Source organism: Larimichthys crocea, chromosome I (genome assembly GCF_000972845.2).
Source record: "Larimichthys crocea isolate SSNF chromosome I, L_crocea_2.0, whole genome shotgun sequence".
In the NCBI taxonomy this organism is placed as follows: domain Eukaryota; kingdom Metazoa; phylum Chordata; class Actinopteri; family Sciaenidae; genus Larimichthys; species Larimichthys crocea.
Genome location: NC_040011.1, coordinates 14,435,263 through 14,449,877, shown reverse-complemented (window position 1 = coordinate 14,449,877; position 14,615 = coordinate 14,435,263). Strand labels below are relative to the sequence as shown.

Here is a 14,615-nt window from a genome sequence, read left to right as displayed (position 1 = left end):
GACATGATCTGTAAGTCTATTTCTTAATTTTTTCTCGTTCCTTTTTCAAAAAATAAAAAATTCCTAGAGATTTCAGGATTTTTTTTTATCCCTGCCAGTCACTGTCAATAGTCAGATTTAAATTTTAGTATTTTATTATGTTAGCACATTTAATTGCTTAAAGTAACTCTAAAGTAACTCTCTCATATTGCACACATATTTGACACATTATCACCTTTTCAAGGGTAACAAGTTAGCAAACAGTTAATCTCCTTAAACAAATATCAGATGATATATGAATGCTGAAACTGTTGGCAAGGGACAAGATTTTAGTATCGATGGGGTTATCAGCTTTTTATCCAAAAACAGCTGCCTCTTGCTCAAAATAAGGTTCATGAGAGCAGAGAGGCTGAACCAAACCGGCCATTTGGGAATCAAAAACAATAACCTGACAGATGTAAAAAGCGAGAGCATAGCTCCAGAGCTGGGGGATTAGTCTTTGCAGGTTACTACTTTCAAATGACACATTTGTCATTTACCTGATGTTCATTTAAAAACATTTGCAATGACGTATACTTCCACCATCATATTGACAATTCAACTTTAATAAAGGAAGAACTTTTTTCACAGCTGAAGTGAGGATTGTGACTCGGCTCTCCGTAGCCCTGAAACCTTGCATGTCAGGATTTATAGACGTTTTCTCAAGGAGCCCTTTAGATATGCCCGTCAAACTGACACTAACGGACCTTTCCCAGGCTTATCCTCCACTGAATCTCAACGGGGCTCTGATAGAGCTGGTGTGTTTCAAGTCTGTTTCAGATAAGTCCAGTGTAAACTATAAAGTAGAGGGGCTATTTGAATGATGCAAAGAATCACTACAGGAAAATAGAAGATCTTTATGACTTCCCTTTTCTATTAAAAGGAATGAAGAATATAAATCAGGTCTGTATATTTATCTGAGTCACACAGCAATTTCCTGAGTGGATTCTATTTCTGTTTATTTCCTGGATGTAACTCGAGTCATTATGTAGTACTCAGAAACTCAAAGACTATTTGAATGAGTGCAGATTGCAAACTGGCAACCCTATTTGCAACTAAATGATGATTTATGCTCCTGGAAAGCAGATAAAATAAAATTCTGTGTACTAGTATAATTGGAAAGTCAAATCAAAAGCCTGATTTAAAGAATCTTCATGTTTACAGGATTGAGACAAAATGATTCATCCCCACATACAAATGTGTCAAAGATGCACACTCGCTGCAAACTCACTCGAGGACATCTCGGTTGAACTGTTTCTGTCTGTTACCCAGGAACTCGCCAATCATCTGCCTACTCAAGCCTTTCCTCTGGAGCAGGAAGTGGGCCACACCCACTGGAGTGTCTGGAACAAAGTTTCGCTCTATCAGATACTGGATGCCTTTTTCTGGTTTCCTGGAGACACAGGAGAGGGTAGAGAGACAGAGACAGAGAGACAAAAGAGGAAAGAGTGAGGACACAATCCAAATCTGTGATTATCCCACTGCACTGCTGCCCCTGGCTAAATGTGTGTCAGATGAGAGACAGGATTTAGGGTGGCAGCGAGGGAGGTGGTGGAACGAGATGAGGGCCAAGAGTGGAAAGGAGGGAGTTACTTTTCTCTGTGGTGTCGATCACAAATGATTAAAAGGAACTTAATGGCCGGCTCTGATAGAAAGCAAATCCACAGTCATCTATAATTAAATGGAATGACACAGGCTCAGATGATTTGCTCTGCATGAAGTGGAGCAGAATGAGTCTCAGAAATGTTTGCACCTAAAGTCAAACAGACAGATAGCTGCATTTCAAGCAGCATCCCTGCATATTTATCATGAGGATCTCCAACATAAAACATTCTCTAAATCATCGGTAATGAGCAGAATCAAATTACCATAACAACTTCTGCATCAGATTGTGTCTGGTACTGTGGGAGCAGTATGTTAAGTGTGTACATACTTGTTGAAGAGGTTTAGGCCAATGCGGTAGTGCCTTTTGCGGATGATGTCATTGCTGAATGCAGGTGAGTCCCAGCTGTTGCGAGTCTCTTTGTGGTACGTCTGCTTGCTGAGTGTCTGCTCCCTCAGGCTGTCCCTGGACGAGGACTCAGAACTGCAGTTGATGGTGTCATTGGAGTTGGATGTGCTGTTGATGCTGTCGTTGTCACCGTCAGAGAAATCGGACTCCGACTTGCTCTGCCGGTTTGCTGTGCCATTGATAGCCAGGTGGGCCTCAAGTTGTCGTGGCCGATGGCGGGTAGAGTCCTCTTCTCTGGAAGGCCCTCGTGGTGGCAGGCTGTGGCTGATGTGTTTGGGGCTGCTCTGCTGGTTGCTGAGGCTTCGATCATAGGCGTTCTGTCTCTTCAAAGAGCTGCGATCAGAACGATCACTCAGCTCCACCGAGCTGTCACTCGGGGGCTCAATGGTCAGTAAGGGTAGATGGTCTACACGCAAGCGCTGCTCTTGGCACTCCAGAGATGGTGTACTGCGGCAGCTCGTGTCCGTGTCCCCTTTCTCATCCTTATGAGCCAGTGACCAGTAGTCCTGGGAAGAGTTAAGGGAACGTTGACGCAAGTCCGATTCTGTGCTGGAAGGCCGGTCTACAGACTGAGACAGGGGCAGTGGTGGTGACAGTTCTTCTTCATCGATGTAAAGGGTGACATCGCTGTATGATGCTGTCATCTCGTCCAGTTTGCAATGTTCTGAAGCACTGTGGGAGGGTTTCACCTGACAGCTGACCTCCCTGTCCATATCCTGGTGGCCTCTTATTGGCTCAGACTGGTTGTCGTCACCATGCAGACTGCGACAGTTTAGAGCATCATCTATGGACTCGGCTAGAGATTTGACCTGCCTGGAGAAGGCATCTTCTAGTTCTGTGATAGCATCTGTGAAGTCGCTCTGTGTGGTGGGGGTTTTGGCCTGCATGCCCATTTCCCCACCATGCTCTGACTGCACCAGTGCTCCGATTTTGGTCCCGTCATCTGTTAGCGAGACCTGCTTTCCCTCGAAGTAGGAGCTGTGGACTTTTTCAGGTCCTTCGAAGGAAAACTGCATTCTCATATTTGATAGGACGATCCGTCTGGACATACGGTTCTCAGACATAGAACTTCTAAGACGCTCAAAGTTCTTGTTCATCTGGTACTGGCGGAAGGCTGTCTGGATGGTGCGGGCTGCATGCCGGGTTATGAAACGCCCACCATATTTCCGCTCTAGCATCTCCACCTGCAGGAAGAAATGGAAATTTGATGTCATGAATGCATCTGAGAAACAGATGGGATGATGAATGCATAAAGTGTTCTGAAAGGTACTGTGTTTCGGATAGGACAAAAGGTTAGCAAGTTAAGTTAAAGTGAAATATCACACAGAATATCTTTAGTATCAAATACCTATGCTCTGTAGGCTTTGAAGGAGGCTGTAAAAATTGAGCTAGAACACTGATTCTTGACCTTGGAAATAGTAGTTTGAGAAAATAATTCAAACTCAAGATCCACTTGCAAAATTTTCCAGAACTTTCAACCATATCTCCCACACTTCATATTCATAAAATGCATAAAATGGCTCAGTTAGTTCATCACGTAACTTTAATATGGACCTTCAGGTGTTTCATGTTCATACCATGTGATGATGATTGAATCAGATAAAGCTTCAGTTTGTTGTTTTCTCCAAAGCAGCTGAAGTCACATTATCAGGCTTGCATAGAGTATTTGGTTTCTGAAAAGGTTTTAAAAGGCAACCTTCTTTAATGGTCGGAAACATCCATGAAAACGTGAAGCCTAATGAACTTTTCTGCTTTACATCCATATTCTTATTACATGCCAAGCAACCATAGTTTCACCAAAATATGCTCTGTCCAGCAGAGCTTCAGAGATTTTTTTTCAGGCCTGTAAAGGGTGAGTATTTGTGACACAAAGGTTGCTTTTGGCCTAAAATAACTCCATCTAGAAAATTTACTGTGGAACAAAAGCTGTTTTCATCTGGCTGCAAAAGTAGGACTATTACCTTAGAAACATGAATAAGACAGAATGAAGAATTATCCTGCTGTCATATCTGCTTTTGTCATGGCTTAAAAAAACACATGAAGACTGCTGATGGAATTTAAGAATTGGCTGAAATGTATGGTTTGTTAAACTAAAATAGACCCCAAAGGAAGATGGATAATGTTGAATTGTGATGGAAACCCAGTTTGACCAATAAACTGGTAATAGCCCAAATAATGATGAGGAACTGCTCTCGGAAGAACTACCACAAACAAGATTTAGAGGAAAAAATATGATTAGAGCTGGCAACGGCAGTGCTGTTGGGCATAAAAAATGACTATTAAGACGTGACAAATTAAAATGTAGTAAAGATTTACTAGAGAAGATGTAATAAAATATGAACTGATTAAGAGTGGGTGCTGCAGCATTTAAATATCTTTCATTAAAAGGGATGAAAATGACCCAACCTGAAAGGAATCAGTCAGATGTATATTACACTGTGTACACTAAAGTGACATGACTGAGAAAGATCATTACACTGAAGTGATATACCTCAGGACAGGACAGTGCTCAGGGCTGTTCTACATTACCCCCCTCTATCAGCCCTGTGCCTTTTACACACTGACCCAGTTTTCCACCTATGGACACATGGAGTACTATGACGCTAATCATGTTTCCTTGCACCATGCGAGGACCACAGAGGCCAGTGAACTTAAACATGCCACAAGGAACATGGGCCATGCCAGTAAGTTCCACTACAACAGGCTACAAGACAAAACCAAACTCACACCAGCTTATATATACGGGTAACATAGTAACCTTCGCCAGTCCTCCTAAACATTCTATTAATAAATTCAGAATGTCAGAAAAAAGAGAGAACATATCAGATTTATCTTACCTGCACTGGCTGTCAGATAGATTTTAAAGTTCTGGTGTACAGTGCTCTTAATGGTTTGGGACTGACCTACATTTCCAATTCATTGTAACCCTCTTACATCCTTTGTTGTTTTTAAGTACAGACTATCACACGAATAATAAAATCAGCCACTCAGCCTTTTTAAACTATGGACTGCCCTATCAAGAAGCTAGAATAATAAGATACTATAAGAAACAACAACATTTATTAACATTGCCTTTAACTCTCATTTTCCTTTTTTTGTTGTATCTCTGTTGAATTTACATCTTTTTCATATTATATTGTTCTTTTCTTTTGACATATTCTACTGCTATTAGTATACCTGCTATTTAATAACTTTATTTGTTCATTTGATTGTGTGGTTTTATCATGCAGTTACTGCACTAGTTTGTTCAGCACTTTGAGCTACACCATCTGTATGAAATGCTCTGTAAATAAAGTTTATAATAATAATAATAATTCTTCTTCTTCTTATTATTATTATTATATTATATAATAATAGAATTATAATATAGGATAATTATAGAATAATAATATATAAAATAATAATATAATAATAATTATTATTATTATTATTATAGATGATAATAATACAATCACTACAACTACTACTACTACTACTAACTACTACACTACTACTACGAATAATAATAAATAATATATTATTATTATTGTTTATTATTATTATTAATGATTATTATTATTATTAAGTGTGAGTAGTTTCACACAGTTCACATTGTTTAATAGAAGCATGAACACTGTTCTAATATGGAGATCAAACATTGTCCTGTTTGTTTTGTGTTATCTCAGTAACTCTCACAGCTCCTTTGTCTGTCTATGCAGGTCAGGTCTGCAGTACGGTAAGAACAAATTCATTGTGTGCTGTTTTGATCATGTGACCTTGTCACTATGTAGCCCATATATATATATATATATAGTGATATCATATCATAGGGATATGATACCACTGATTTTGTAACTTTACAAAATTCTTTTGCAAGTTTCTTTTGGTTCAGCAGGTTTGTTTGACTGCAGTTTAGTGCTGTGGGTAGTTATTTTTTCCTGAAAACTGCTGAGACTGAACCAAAACAGTAAAGTTGCAGGCTGGAAAAACAAAACAATGAGCTGAAAGATACTAAAATGATCTGTAGTATTAAGGAAGGGAAAAGTTAGGTGACAATTCTCTGAGGGTTTGTCAAGAAAAGCCACACATACACAGTGATTGGTTCCATTGGTGATACATTATAAATTATCATACACAGTACTGACTGGTGCAGTGTGAATGATTGAAGTATTAGCAACTCCAAAATAAAACACCACAATAAAAGTATCAGCAATTGAAAGCAAAACATTTTTGGATTCTGTCTGAGATAATACATTAGAAAAGTATTGTTCTATTAATATTGTCTTTTTGCTTCATCACCCCTCCAGTATGTTGAGTGTCTACCCCCTCCCTCACCTGCTTGTCCTGTAGATCTGATGAGAGCTCATAGCTCTCTGACAGTGAGCGGGAGCGCTTGATGGCCTCCTCCTCTGCCTGCTTTCGGAGGATCGACTGGGAGTGCTGGAGCTTGGGTCGGCGGGGCCGTTGGTGGCCCGGCAGGAAGATGTGTCCGTAGAGCTGGCTGTCCAAGTGGTCCGGGCCGAGCCCGCCGCTGCGGGTCACTGGGACACAACTATAGCCGCTGCTGGGGTCCACAGAGGCGCCCAACTCACTGCCTGGGGCATCACCTTCCACACTGCAACACACATACAGAGCAGTGGTTTAGTTCGCTGAGTCATTTTCCTGAGGGCATGCACTGCTTTGTGTTTCAACGAGAAGCACGTGACAGAGGGAAAGAGTGAACTTTGATACTGCTGGCAGGGTATAAATATGAGTGAGAGAATTTATAGCAGCAGTCTGAGTGCTGCCTGTCCCTTTACACATTCCCTCTACAAAGCAGAAAATACCCAAAGCCGTCCTAAGCGACTATATCTTGATTAGGGGAAATTAAATGCCTATGAATAAATGATGAATGCCAGGGAACAAACATAAAGCAAACACGACATTATCAGGAGCTCAATCGTTCAGTAAAAACAAAGCAACACAATGTCAAGAGTGATTAAAGCATGTGAGGCAGCGCCTTTCAAATTAAGATCAATACGGATCTTTGTCTGCAGCAACAACACCAACCTGGACAGCTGATTGGATAAATTGTTGAGCAATGACTCGCTGTGCCACACCAGGCTGCAACAGCTAAATGTCAACCGCAGATCTGCTCACCTCCTCCACACCTCTTAAGACTGTTGTGATTACCTGAGAGGGATAAATGCACCGTGCTTTGGAGCCTGGGTACAGCTCAATAACTACTACTTTGAGGAAGCAAAGCTGAGTTTTTTTGGAAGAAGAAGAAGAAGAAGATGAAGAAGAAGAAGAAGAAGAAAAACAGCAACCTAATCTTCGCTGCCCCTCTCCAGAGACAGGAATCCTGATTCTGACAAGCTAAGCTTTTTTTCTAGGCAGAACTGGATGCCAATATAAGAAGACTAAAGTATATTTTATATATGGACATTTAAATTAAATGCATCCGAAGCCAGCTCAGCAAAGAGAAATTGCTGATGCGAGAAGAAGAAGAAAGGCATCTCAATCTAAACTGAATGCATATTGTCAACTCACACACATTTCAGCACATAATCAAAGGGATAACATTGTAGCTGTGAATCACGTCATAAACAGCTCACAACCTAAACACCCATCGTCTGTACTTACTGCACTGATTTGCACACAGCAGTAGCTCACATTGCCACTATCAAAACACAGAAAACAATAAATTCATGTTACAGAGTACAGGCTTATTGCCTGTGTACCATCTGACCTTGTATCAACAGTGCAGTCAAACTGTCTGAGAGAGAAAAATGTCTCAATTCATCAACCAAAGTCAGAACTGAGGCGGCACTATTATGTAGTTACGGTCCCCAGACTGTAAAAGTGACAGCTGATTTCCTGAACTTCACCTTGCCAGTTGCAAACTATGGTGGAAATGTGAGCTTTTCTTCCTTAAAGCAACCTTTTTCTTAGCAAAATACGATCGATATCATTTCATTTTGTTTGTTGTCAGCTGATGGATGAAGTGGAAAGGCTCAGAACAAGGACGCACATCTCGAGACATCTATCACTGCATAACCTTGTCAAATATCTGGTTCGCTGTGGGAGAATGTGTCAAGGTTAGATAATAAAGGCTAAAATAAAAGAGATTAGATGTCCAAAGGTGGCTCAGAGCAGTAAATATGTTGTGCATGCAAACAGAATACCAGAGGGTTCCACTTAAACATGCAAAGATGATTTCCAGTCAACGATAGAAAATAGAGATGCCACGTTTTACATTTTATGCTGATTGAGGAAGATTTTGCTGACATCATCTAGACCAGTGGTGGCTAACGTGGAGGTCGAGACTCCAAGGGGACAGGAAATAAAAGAGGAGAAATGTTGTTCTGCTTTTCATCGTATTACGTAACTTATACATCTATTCTATAGAGAGACTCAAAATGTTTACAAATATGTTTACAAATGTCTAAAATATTTGTAACATTCTTTTGTTTTTATTTACAGATTGTTCAGTGTGAGCTCGGATTGCCTTATTGGCTCTGATCAGGTTACATGTGTGGGTCAAGTTTTAAGACTCTTTCCACAGACCCACAAATGCAAGCTGTGTTTAAGTACTGGTGGACAACTGAGATATCTTTTGGATGCGTGTCATTTGTTAAGTGTAAAGGATTTTAAAGGTCCAGTGTGTAAGGTTTGATATGTAAGAGTATTTCTTTGCAGGAATTGAATATAATATTCAGTAGTATGTTTTCATTAGTGTATAATCACCTGTCACAACTAATCACCAATCATCAATATACAAATTGTTGTGTTTCCATTGTCTTAAAATGAGCCCTTTATATCTACAGTGAGAGAGGGTCCTCTTCCACCAGAGTCCGCCATTTTTCTACAGTAGCCCAGAACAGACAAACTACAGCTGATTCAGATATGGACTGAGTTTTTTCCTACATGCATGGAAGGAGAGGGTGAGGCTTGGGAGAGTATTCAGTTGGTTTCGATCTGCAAGTTTGGAGGTAGAACCAGGAGGCTATTGGCTTAGCTGCACCTGGCTACTGTTCCCTATAAGACAGGTTAAGCACATAACTCCTGAGACAAATTAAACAGTTGAGATTAGTGAACTTTAGAGGTTTACAGTCGATTTTTTTTACTTTGGTCTTTATATTAAGCTAGGCTAAACACATCCTGACTCCATTTTGGTGTTTAACGTCCAAAGTCACAGTTTTTTCTGTCTCTTTCTGACGGTGACCTTTTCCAAACCTTAACTAAGTAGTGTGCCTTAAAGTAACATTACCTGAGCCATAGTTATAGCAGATCAGAAAACAAAATGAATTATTCCTCTTACATAATATTCCTCTTACTCAAGCCCAGGAGAAACAATTTATTTTGTTATGTAGTCTGGAGGATTTGTTGCTTTTCAGCCAAGTCACAGTGGGGTATGCTGAGGGTCATCCGTCATGGGATAACATCTCTCATTAGAGAAAATGTCTCCTCTCCCTGAGCTGGACACTCTATGCTCATTATACAAATTCTCTCTGCGTCTTCATTCTGCTCCCCATGCATCCTCAACGCATTTTTAATTCTAAAAGGAACGAATCTAATCAGACAGAGAGAGTCCTTTAATTAGACTGAAGGGTGGGCTGTAATACGTCTGCTCCAGCAGAGGATGTCTAATTGGAAATATCCATTTGTTTAGATGGAAGAGAGGTTTAGCATGCTTGAAATGTGGCACTCAGCTCGAAGTCAGCAGACGCCTCGAGGAACTCAGCCTGAAAGCATAAACGCACTTGAGGCATGTTTATGTCTTTGCTTAGCTGGTTGTGATGCATTGGAGTTACTGAACAAGATCAACCGTGCAACGTGTTAAAACTCAACTAAACAGCAACGACAAACAGCTTCAGCAAAACCGGGAATGTTGGTTCAGGATTATCATTCCTTGCAAAATATAAAGGACTGAATGTGAAGCCTCACGTGGCACCTAGCAGTCAATACGTTACTGATCCAATTCCCCTCAGACCAGGGGGAAAAGAGAGAGAGGTATGACTTTGGTCAGACTTGTCGACTAACTGAGAGACTTCTACAGTCTGTGCCAAGCATTCATCCAGCCTCATTAAAATTAATATCTTTCTCCTCACCAAAAAAAATCCAATTTTAAATCAGGCACATTGGATAAAAAGGGCAGAGGAGGAGGAACGAGAGTCCAAAGTTCTTAGAATATGTCAAGACAGAAGGCACCTCATTCTGAATGAACGTGGAGATATCCTCAGATGGAGAGAAAATCTGTTTGCCCTCTTGATCACTATGATGAAATGAAATGTCATCACACTATCAAAAGAAAACAGGCTTGTGTTTTTTCTAGACTTGTCGCAGTTCCACAGCAGCGCACTACAAAGAGCAGAAAATAATCCAAACTTCTTACCAGGAAGTCACAGATTGTATATGGCATGAGTGACCTCTGTCAAACACAATTATAATGAGCATTTGAAGAGATCTGTCTTCTATTAACGTCCATCTTTAAACCTCTGTTACTGATCCAAGCTTTATATCTCAAAGTCCTTGAAACAAATCCCACTTGTTCCTAATGTAGCTTCTCTTGATTCTGGATTTTAAGACAATGACGTGTTTTTGAAGAAAAAAATAGCAGTCACCATGTCCTGCGCATTGAAAATAATTTTTTTTAGATGAATTAGTCTGAATTGATTGCAGTACATCCCACCAATCTGTCATTGCTAATGAGCTTTTTTTTTTTTTACACTTAAATAATTTATACTTTTATATATAATAGGCCTTCATACATAATTTTGGGTGATTTATATATGGAATCATACTCTTGTCTCAGTTCTGAATGAAATAGGACATTCAGAGCACAGAAAAAAATCTTCTTTGAAAATATTTTGCAAAGAAAATTTTAACTTAGCAAACAAAACTCTATCTGAACTGAATAAACATATTTTCATGTTTGCTACTAAACACATAAGAGTACAATAACATGTGATGAGTTGTGTTTCTGATGCCCGTGGAAGTAACTCCTGTACCTCTATCTACATCGTAAAGTGAAGTGAGACACTCACCGTGGAGAATGTGATCAAAGCAGGAAACAGCAAAACCAGATCACATAGAATGCATCTATTCAACGTTCAGTGTTCAAAAATCTGACACTGATATATACAGAACCTACACTGTCAGTGTCTGTGACTGCCGTTAACGTGTCAATCATAAATCTGCCACCAAGTTTGTCTTCGCTCTCTCTCAACCTGATGGATTGTTCCAGTGTGCTACAATTTCAGCCGACTGGAGGACTGGGTCAGTCCTGCTCACCACCAGTCAGATAACTGGTCACTACAGCAGAACTACTGTAAATGTCCACTTTATTCAAGCTCCAGAACCACAAACTGTAAAACAGACTTTCCATTAAAAAGCTGTAGTCTTCAGACTACAGCTGAGATTACTTGACTGACTTTCAGTAATTTTCTTGACTTGACGAAACCTCCCCGGAGCCACAGAAGACATTATAAAGCTGTTTTCACAAGCTGCCAAATTCACCCTGTGACATGTACAATTGGTGGAGTGCCCCTTTAAATTTCACCTCTCCCTGCCATCTTGAGCTAACCTTTTTTTTTTTTTAAATATGGATTACACTGACATAAAAAGACGTGCGCCTCAGATTACAGCATTCAGCTCAAAAATGCACAAAGCGCAGGAGCATCCCATGACTGTGCATAAAGTAGTAACTGATAGAATTTTAATGCTGTGTGTGTGGTGTGTAGATGGATGGATGGATCCAGCAGAGGGGGGGCGGGTGCTGTGAGGACAGCTCTGGTGTCAACACCTCCCCTGGAGACGTGCTCATTGTGGCAATGAGTGGCTTCTTCAAGTGGAGCCTCTTCTCACTGTGTCACTCCACAGTGATGAATTAATTACTTCAACCTGCCACTCTCTCTCACACACACAGACACACACAACCTGCCTCTTCTGGTTTGCTTTGTTTTGCTGTGTACTCACACTGACGTTGTTGCATGTTTTCCACGAGTGAGTAACTCTTGGAATTAGTTTAAGTGGATCAAATATGAATTAGAGGGCACGGTAAAATATGAGCTGCATTTACTTGCTTGGCACACGGCAGGAGAATCAACTAGCGGCTCATCAGTGTAGCACGAACCTTTGCTGCATCACAAACAGAGCGCAAACTTATTTACACCTAAGTGTGCTTCCTTGTGAATTTCATCAGCAGCTCTGCCCTGGCACAAGATCCACTACATTAAAGTCAATCCATCCAATAAAGAGTAACAGCAATTTGGTTTAATAAATGCTTTTTCAATTGATCTCAGTTGAGTCTGGCAGCAGTGCCTGAATAAAGGAGCGACCATTAGTGAAATGTACAACCTACTTCATGAGACAAATCAGAGAGTAAGTACATGTCAAGCAACTATTAAAAGTATCAACGTCTACACACACCACCAGCACCAGCATGCACACACTCAACTTACCAGCTGTCTGACTCCAGCTCCAGTAAGGACTGAGTCCTGTCAGAGGCACACTGGAGACACCACATGTTGGCCCTCTGAATCCCTAAACCTGACCCATCACCACCCTGCTCTCTGTTACTCCATCCCCGGGTTAAACGTAAGCTTTTGCAGCCGAACACAGCACACGACTTCACTCTTGGACACCTCTCATAGTTCTGGCCTTTCCCTTCAGAGCTTTGCAAGGAGGGGCGTTCTCAGGAAGAGGGAGGGAATTCCTCCAGAGGAAACTGGGTCGTGTGGCAGCGGGAGCACTGGTGCCCCACAGATGAGGAGGGTCTTAAACAGGAAGGGGCAACAAGTAAGGAGTAAAAATGGAAGGGAAGATTGAGGAAGCTCTAGAGGGCTTTATTAATAGCGAGAAAATCCGGGTGGCAAGGATGAAGCTCGGGGAAACCCCTCGATATACCATTTTATCTGCTGTGACTGTGGAGATAGGGCTGCAGTAATGTGAGCTTTACGGCGGTACAACTGTCCCTAGACGTCACCCTCCAGCTTCATATGGAAGGCGTATACAGTGTCTGATAATCCCAACTTTACAACTGCTGTAAGACAGACCCAAAAAGAGCACTTAAAACGATGCTATCACTACCAACAGTCTTCAAACAGACAATGCAGAACAAGCAACAGCTGCTCGGCCAGTCGAGTTATCCTTTAAACAAACAACCATGCTAATAGGGAATGTTTGACTCATGGCCCCTCCCAGCTCCTGCGCTGATGTTTAGGGTGATTTCCCCCACTCCTATTCCCCTGCCTCGGCCCAAAGAGTGAGCAGTGAGGGGGCCTATCCATTTCTGTATAATGACATCATTACCCAAACAACGGGCGTGTATCAAGTGGACCAAAGATGTTATCGAACCAAAGCAACCATGCAGCGTAACACACTGAGATAACACGGCTAATAGCTTTGGTTTGCTTTGGATCCGCCATGACTGTAGACCCTCAAATGTCTTGTGATTGCACACTGTAACCTCCAAGGAAGTATATACATCTTCAGTACATACTTGCCTCAAAAAAGAAATTCTTAATGGCTCTATATAATATGGAAAATAATCCTAATTGCAGTCTATAATAAGCAAGAGTGAAGCGGGAGTGGTGAATGCCTCTTATGGGCTGTAATAAAAAGGAGCAAAATGTTTCCCATATGGTGAAGGTTCATGCAAAGTGCATCAGATAGAAAAAAGTAAAGACAATGTAGAGTTAATTATAAAGGGAGTTTAAGATGATCCCTCGGAGGGCAAATGTGGACAAAAATGATCTGACCTTCCTTTGTGAATGCACACTTCTGGACAATGCTGACCACAGAGCTCAGGGAGATCTGAATTAACGCCAGTGACCCAGAGCTGAACAACAACAAAGTCATGCACAAACCTGAAGAATACCTAAAATTGCTACAAAGTCTTGATCCCCAGACCAATCAAATCTGAGTTTAGGTCAAATCACACATAATTCAAACGTTTAGCCTGGCCAAGCACTACCTGAGCCAGTTGGTTCCCTTTTGCATTCATCGTGGTTGTGAATCTTAAGGTAAAGCTGCAGCATTTAACGCCCACTACATCTGTCTGAATGCAGACAGACGTTGTTCGAGACAGCTGCCTTTGATCAGACCTTGGGATATTTTTGTCCCTCTCATCTCTATCTTGACTGTGAGCAGCCAGACTGTACAGTAGTTAGGAGAGAAGTGGAGTATTTTTACCTCGTAAATGAGTCTGAGTCTGTGCCATATGCTGAAGGGGAGGTGCTCGTAAACATACCATGGCTCTGTGACAGATCTGAAATGATTCATGGACAGTTTGAACTTGGGCATGAGGATCGGTATACTGAAAATGGATGATCAAGCCACCTTTTGCTCTTGGTCGCCTTCATTACTGTTAAATTAGGGTAATGTATTTATTTGTAGAAAACGAACAGAAATGGTCATTGCAGGTCACCTCCAGAGACACAGAAGATGGAATGTTCCCTATACAGTATAGTGGGTTTCCTAAGATTTATGAGACTGTGACTCTTTTGTAAGCTCGGGTAATATCTTGGGATGTGTAGCAATAAACAGTTGTTTATATTTAGGGAATGGGTCAATATTTTGTGAAATATGCTTATTTTCTTTCTTTCTTTCACCAACACCTCTG

At 41.0% G+C, this 14,615-nt stretch overlaps 1 protein-coding gene across 4 annotated transcripts in view; it reads right to left on the bottom strand.

Annotated features, from left to right (window-relative positions):
* Nucleotides 1-14,615, bottom strand: part of iqsec1b (IQ motif and Sec7 domain ArfGEF 1b) — a 96,946-nt gene that overhangs the window by 13,721 nt on the left and 68,610 nt on the right. For 3 of the 4 annotated variants that reach the window (XM_027280984.1, XM_019267317.2, XM_027280985.1), the window contains 3 exons: nt 6,344-6,623; nt 1,952-3,213; nt 1,250-1,411 (listed from right to left, as the gene is read on the bottom strand). In XM_027280984.1, coding sequence (XP_027136785.1) covers nt 1,250-1,411; nt 1,952-3,213; nt 6,344-6,623 — 1,704 coding nt within the window. Of the gene's footprint in view, nt 1-1,249; nt 1,412-1,951; nt 3,214-6,343; nt 6,624-12,453; nt 12,626-14,615 lie in introns of those variants that run through there. The other variant, XM_019267318.2, reaches the window with a different exon arrangement.